The sequence below is a fragment of the Malus domestica genome, chromosome 10, assembly GCF_042453785.1.
Source record: "Malus domestica chromosome 10, GDT2T_hap1".
Lineage (NCBI taxonomy): Eukaryota > Viridiplantae > Streptophyta > Magnoliopsida > Rosales > Rosaceae > Malus > Malus domestica.
Window position 1 is genome coordinate 3,452,082 of NC_091670.1, and position 7,301 is coordinate 3,459,382.

Sequence of the window (7,301 nt, forward strand, 5' to 3'; positions counted from 1 at the left end):
ATCGTATAGTGTAGTTGGGATTGGGATGCTCTCTCTTTTTTATTCTCTGTTGATGATCTAATTTGCTTGCTGTGAATGTGATGCTTAGTTCAAACCTGCTATCCTATTTATAAGAAATTAAGCACAAGCTAGCTCAAGTTATGGTCTTTAATTAATATTAATTTCGACAAATCAGTTTCCCATCTCTTTCATTGATATGAACATGGCTGATCTCATTGGTGTGGCGCCATATTTGTTAAATTAGCCGTTCGGGTTGATTTCTTTTTATAACTCATCTGCCAATTCTACAACTTGTAGACTTACTTCCCATTACAAAATAAAAAATAAAATAAAATCCGAAACTAATGTAAGATAAATAAAGACTTTTTATGTCATAAAATAAGACTTTCTAACTTGTATACACGACTATAGTGACAAGATCAAACACATTGATGGGTGCGCATTTTCCATCAACATCTGTTTTGTGCGTTTAAACTGAGCGTGGAGTCTTTTTTAGCAATTAAAAGTTTTGTATCATGTAATTGTCTTGGTTTGATAAGACCTACATCTAGATGAGTTGCTTCTGAAGACTAATGTAAAACTTTATGTTGATATTTCTTGAGGGTGAAACATCGTTTGAGAAACGTTTTGGGCCTCATTACATTTTTTTCATTTATTTTTTAACTTTTGGTTTAAATATTCTACAATAAATACATTTGTGGCTTTAATAACTAGTAAAACCACTTTCAAATATCTTAGTATCGGCTTTCAGAACAAAGGGGTTTGCTAGTGCAGGTGGAGCCATGTTGTATAGTGTAGCTATCTCAAGTTATGGTCTTTAATTAATATTAATTTCCTCAATCAGTTTCCCATATCTTTCATTGATACGAACATGGCTGATCTCATTGGTGTGACGCAAGATTTTTTTAATGTAGCTGATCGGATTGATTTTTTCTTTGTATAACTCTTCTGCCAATTCTGAACTTGTACATATAATTCCCATTATAAAATAAACAAATAAAATCCAAAACTCATATAAAATAAATAGAGACTTTTTATAGCATATAAAATAAGACTTTGAAACTTGTACATAGTTACTGATAACATTCATCTAAGAATTAACAGATGAATGTATGCAAGCAATATCGAAGAAATACAGAGAGAAAGATCGAAAGGAATAGAGAGAGAAATACCCATATCTCTAACTTAACCCGCCTCCGGAATATACATCCAGGATATGGCAAAGTGATGTCATCAAATAAGCCTTATGCGTATTGTCGGTGTCACCACCCAATCCCGATATACGTCCAGGATCGACATGTGATGTCATCAAATACCCATATCTCTAACTTACCCCGCCTCCGGAATATGGCAAAGTGATGAGTCAATATTTTACCATATATTTTACCCTAGTCTTAGTACTAATTTATTGGTTATTTTGGTAGAATTTTGATACTTTGTTATATATTTCTAATATAGAACATTCGATTTCATCTGGACATAAAAGTAACCAATCGGATGAATTTTAGAGTGATTCCAATTCGAGGATGTTCGTGAGTCTTTCGAAATGATTATATCAAAATTCCAGATTTTTCTACCAAGCTGTTTGACCGTGGCGATGAAATTAAGGCCCAGCGCGCAGCCTTCTCAGATTGACATTTTTGGACGTTTTGGGTATTTTGACGGTCAAGATGTTACATTTTGAGTAAGAATTCTTCTGAGGATTTGTATGGGACGTCTCTAGCTTTCAAAAGAGACCTTTTGGGACCAAATCCGAGTTGATTTGGTTGGTCAGAAGTCTGATTTTCTGAGAACTCCGAATTCTAGTTCAAATAGGAAACCTTTTATTTTCTGTTTTATTATTTTATTATGTTTCATAGTTTTATTCTAAGACCTTTTAGGGTTCTATTTTGCATTAGTATAAATAAGATATTTAGCCATTAGGGGAAAAGAGGAGGAGAGAAAAGGAGGAGAATGCACACAGTACTTTGGAGGATTCAAGTTTATTTTCAAGGTGTTTTCTATCCATGTTCTTAATAATATTTTTTTTTATGGTTGTTAGTAACTAGTTTTGTTTACTAGGGCGAGGCCACGACCCTTAGCAAGAATATGTAGTTTCTTTTTAATCTGCTTATGATATTATGCATGCAAGTTTTGAATTATTAATCATTGTGCTTTAAACTATCTAATTGTGTTGATGATTGGCCGCCATTAGGACATTTAGAAAAGTAATTTGGTGCAATTTTGGCGGAATTCTGTCCCTGGAATTGGCGCTGGCTTCTTGTGGTTAATATGTGTAACTTCTTAGGATGGACGACATGTCTTAAGGGTTATATGGTTTTTCAAAAGGTTTCACAAAACTTTATGAGTCTTGCATGTTCACATTTGATCTGGACACCACAGATGGGTTGCATGTTAGATATAGGTTCTATGTTGGAGGTTCCAAGTAGGGCATACTTTAGGAAAACCTAACCATCAAAATATGCATGTGTAATTCATAAGTAATTGGAAGAACTACGTAGGATTGTTAAGGTGATGGTGAAACGCTAGTGCTTAAATTTATTTTCAAAACTATTTTCTTTGGTTTTCTTTACTTTCCCAATTTATAGTGGATCCAAACCATTATTGTAACAATACTTAGCTACAGTAGCCTTAAGCATATTATCGGTGTCACGCCCCGATCTCGACATACGTCCAGGATCGACACACGATGTCACCAAATAACCATATCTCCAACTTACTTTGCCTCTAGGATATGGCAAAGTGATGAGTCAATATTTTACCATATATTTTACCCTAATCTCAGTATTAATTTGTTGGTTATTTTGGAAGAATTTTGATACTTTGTTATATATTTCTAATGTAGGATATTCGACATCCTCGGGAGAAAAAAGTAACCAAACAGATGAATTTTGGAGTGATTCCAATTGGAGAATGTTCGTGAGTCTTTCAAGATGATTGTACCAAAATTCCAGATTTTACAATTAAGCTGTTTGACCATCGCGGTGAAATTAAGGCCCAGCACGTATCTTTCCCAGATTGACGTTTGTGGACGTTTTGGGTATTTTGATGGTCAAGATGTTATATTTGGAGAAAGATTCCTTCTGATGATTTGTATGGGACGTCTCCAGCTTTCAAAAGAGACCTTTTGGGACGAAATCGGAGTTGATTTGGTTGGTTAAAAGTCTGATTGTCTGATAACTCCGAATTCTAGTTCAAATAGGAAACCTTTTATTTTCTGTTTCATTATTTTATTATGTTTCCTAGTTTTATTCTAAGACCTTTTAGGGTTTTATTTTGTATTAGTATAAATAAGATGTTTAGCCATTAGGGTAAAAGAGGAGGAGAGAATAAGAGGAGAACACACATAGTACTTTGGAGGATTCAAGTTTATTTTCAAGGTGTTTTCTATCCATGTTCTTAATAATATTTTGTTTTATGCAGCATAGTGCATTAGGTTCATAATAGGGAATAACATATGGGTTGGAATCTTAGCATGTCTACAAACATTTTGTTAGTGGCAAATGGCAATGATCTTGTATGTACAGGTGTTCAAAAGTAAAAATGATTTCCATGATTGGACTCACGCACAAGGAAAAAAGAATAATATGGTTATTGTCATTAAGAGGTCTGATGCGGGAAGGGTTGACCGAAGGAGGAAGAGAGCTCGAATAACATTTGCTTGTGAGAGACATGGCGAGTATTGATCCATATGGAGGAAGTCTGATATTAATGACCAAAATTCTGATGCAAATAATAAGAAGAAGAAAGAACCCAGGAATACTGGTACTAAAAAATGCGGATGTCCATTTATGTTGCAAGGAGTCAACGTTGGAGAAGGAGATGAATGGAAATTGGAGGTTGAGTGTGGGGTGCATAACCATACTTATTCACAGTATCTTGAAGGGCATTCTTTTGTCGAACGATTAACTAAAGAGCAAAATGAACTTTTAGTTGACATGTCTACAAGTTTAGTGAGACCCAAAGTTATTTTGAACACCATAAAGAAAAAAGATCCACTTAATGTAACAACGATGAGGACAATATACAGTGCGAGACACTATCATCGGACAAAAGAAAAAGCAGGGAGATCAGAAATGCAACAGTTGTTATGTGAGTTGGCTGAGTACAACTATATTGAGCATCATCGAAGTATTGGTGTTGATAATGTTATTAGTGACTTGTTTTGGACTCACCCAATTAATGTCGATATCTTACACTGTTTCCCACATGTACTTATCATGGATTGCACTTACAAGACTAATAGGCATCGTTCTCCACTCCTGGAGATTGTAGGGGTAACTTCAACTAATATTACATTTTCGGTTGCATTTGCTTTCATTGACCAAGAGAAGGAAGACAATTACACATGGGCATTGACAAGATTGAAGACTCTAATGAATGATGATTGTATTCCTGGTGTGATTGTCACTGATCGAGACTTTAGCAAACTGAACTGAAATATATTGATTGCAAGGCGAGAGTACATTTGTAAACACAAGGTTTACTTTTTAATGGAGGTTGTGTAAGAAAATTACATTCAAATTCATTGCGGACCTCTTTTTTTTCTAAGACCAAATCAAGGAAAAAAATAATTGAATCAATGAATTACTACAGCAGCTCCATTTCTGACAATGGCAAGAGGTCTCTGTGCTAATCAAACTACCCGAAATTTATCCTAAAACTATAGTCGAGCTCCACCTTATCTGCAATCTCAAATGCCTTCTCAATTTGAGTCCCTCTGAAACCTACTATCCTATTTATAAGAAATTAAGCACAAGCTAGTTCAAGTTATGGTCTTTAATTAATATTAATTTCGACAAATCAGTTTCCCATCTCTTTCATTGATATGAACATGGCTGATCTCATTGGTGTGGCGCAATATTTGTTAAATTATAGCCGTTCGGGTTGATTTCTTTGTATAACTCATCTGCCAATTCTACAACTTGTAAACTTAATTCCCATTACAAAATTAAAAATAAAATAAAATCCGAAACCAATGTAAGATAAATAAAGACTTTTTATGTCATAAAATAAGACTTTCTAACTTGTATACAAGACTATAGTGACAAGATCAAACACATTGATGGGTGCGCATTTTCCATCAACATCTATTATGTGCATTTAAACTGAGCGTGGAGTCTTTTTTAGCAATTAAAAGTTTTGTATGATGTAAGTGTCTTGGTTTGATAAGACCTACTTCTAGATGAGTTGCTTCTGAAGACTAATGTAAAACTTTATGTTGATATTTCTTGAGGGTGAAACATCGTTTGAGAAACGTTTTGGGCCTCATTACAATTTTTTCATTTATTTTTTTAACTTTTGGTTTAAATATTCTACAATAAATACATTTGTGGCTTTAATAACTAGTAAAACCACTTTCAAATATCTTAATATCGGCTTTCAGAACAAAGGGGTTTGGTAGCAGGTGGAGCCATGTTGTATAGTGTAGCTGGGATTGGGATGATCTCTCTCTTTATTTATTTATTTATTTCCTTTAATTTGCTTGCTTTCAATGTGATGCTCAGTTCAAACCTACTATCCTATTTCTATGAAATTAAGCACAAGCTATCTCAAGTTATGGTCTTTAATTAATATTAATTTCCTCAATCAGTTTCCCATATCTTTCATTGATACGAACATGGCTGATCTCATTGGTGTGACGCAAGATTTTTTTAAAATAGCTGATCGGATTGATTTTTTCTTTGTATAACTCTTCTGCCAATTCTGAACTTGTACATATAATTCCCATTATAAAATAAATAAATAAAATCCAAAACTCATATAAAATAAATAGAGACTTTTTATAGCATATAAAATCAGACTTTGAAACTTGTACATAGTTACTGACAACATTCATCTAAGAATTAACAGATGAATGTATGCAAGCAATATCGAAGAAATACAGAGAGAAAGATCGAAAGGAATAGAGAGAGAAATAGAGAAAGAAATGAGTGAAAGCTTTGTTATTTCATAAGAACAAAAGATCATCACAAAAGAACCCTGATTCCTTCTTATATAGTCTGCACATGTAGCTTATCAGCTAAGCCACCTGTGTAACTAATTCTTAACAAACTAACTAACTCCAATAGCTGATATGGCACTTATGATGATGTGTCAATCACTATATATCTTCAACATCCCCCCGCAATCTCAACTGGGATTTTCCAGCTTGAGATTGTAAAAATGTTTGACAAATGAAAGACTGTGAAGACCTTTGGTAAGAACATCGGGAGTTTGCTCCTCAGTTGGGATATACAACACCTCCAAATCGCCTTGCTGCACTCGTTCTCAGTTTATATCAAGGTGTTTAATTCTGAAATGAAACACCAGATTGGCACTTAAGGCAATAGCAGACATATTCTTACAGTGAATCGTTGGTGGAGCATCCAAAAATACACCCAAATCCTTCAATATATTTCGAATTCAAGCTATATGTGCCGCAGTATGTGCTAAGGCTTTATATTCAGCCTCAGTAGAACTCCTGGATACCGAGTTTTCTTTCTTCGATTGCCAAGAAATTGGATTATTGCCTACGTACACGACATAACTAGTGATAGACCGACGAGTATTCAAGTATGCAGCCCAATCAGAATCAGAAAACGCAGTAAGCTTTGAAACTGTGTTTGCAGAAAAAGTAATACCAATGTTCATGGTTCCTTGAAGATAACGAATGATTCGTTTAACAATGCCAAAATGAACATCAGTTGGTGAGGACATAAACTGACATACTGTGTTTACAGCAAAGGCAATATCAGGCCTAGTAAAGGTTAGATATTGTAAAGATCCCACAATGCTTCTGTAGGAGGTTGGATCTGTCAATAATTGTCCCTTAGAGTGTAACATTTGATGATGAGGTTTACAAGGAGTGGTTGCTGGTTTACATGATTCCATACCTGCTTTATGGACGAGATCTTTGATACACTTAGACTGATTAACAAAAACACTGCCATCTGCTTTATATTGAACTTATAAACGCAAAAAATATGTAAGTTGTCCCATATCCTTTAACTCGAATACCTCAGATAATTATTGAATCACTTTTTGGATCTTCAAAGGATTATAACCAGTTAAGATGATATCATCAACATAAAGTAATAAGATGATGATATCAGAGCCATCCTTCTTGACAAACAAACTTGTATCAGAAGCTGATGCATGAAACTCCATAACTGTCAAATGACCATATACATAATAACTGTCAAATAACTATATACATAATAACTCCATAGAGTGAAGATAGGATATTTAAACTCTTCTGTACTTAGAGATATGGTTGATGTGGGATATTTCAATACCTATATATATATATATATATATAT

At 34.2% G+C, this 7,301-nt stretch overlaps 1 protein-coding gene across 1 annotated transcript; it reads left to right on the plus strand.

Moving 5' to 3' along the window:
• The first annotated feature begins 4,013 nt into the window (after nucleotides 1–4,013).
• LOC139188420 (uncharacterized) lies at nucleotides 4,014–4,439 on the plus strand. The gene has a single exon (XM_070805755.1). It carries the CDS (start codon nucleotides 4,014–4,016, stop codon nucleotides 4,437–4,439), a length of 426 nt encoding a protein of 141 aa, XP_070661856.1.
• Nucleotides 4,440–7,301: the final 2,862 nt, after the last annotated feature.

Bases quoted from the DNA above. Each gene is read 5' to 3' on its own strand.
- LOC139188420 (XM_070805755.1), top strand. From the start codon at position 4,014: ATGAGGACAATATACAGTGCGAGACACTATCATCGGACAAAAGAAAAA.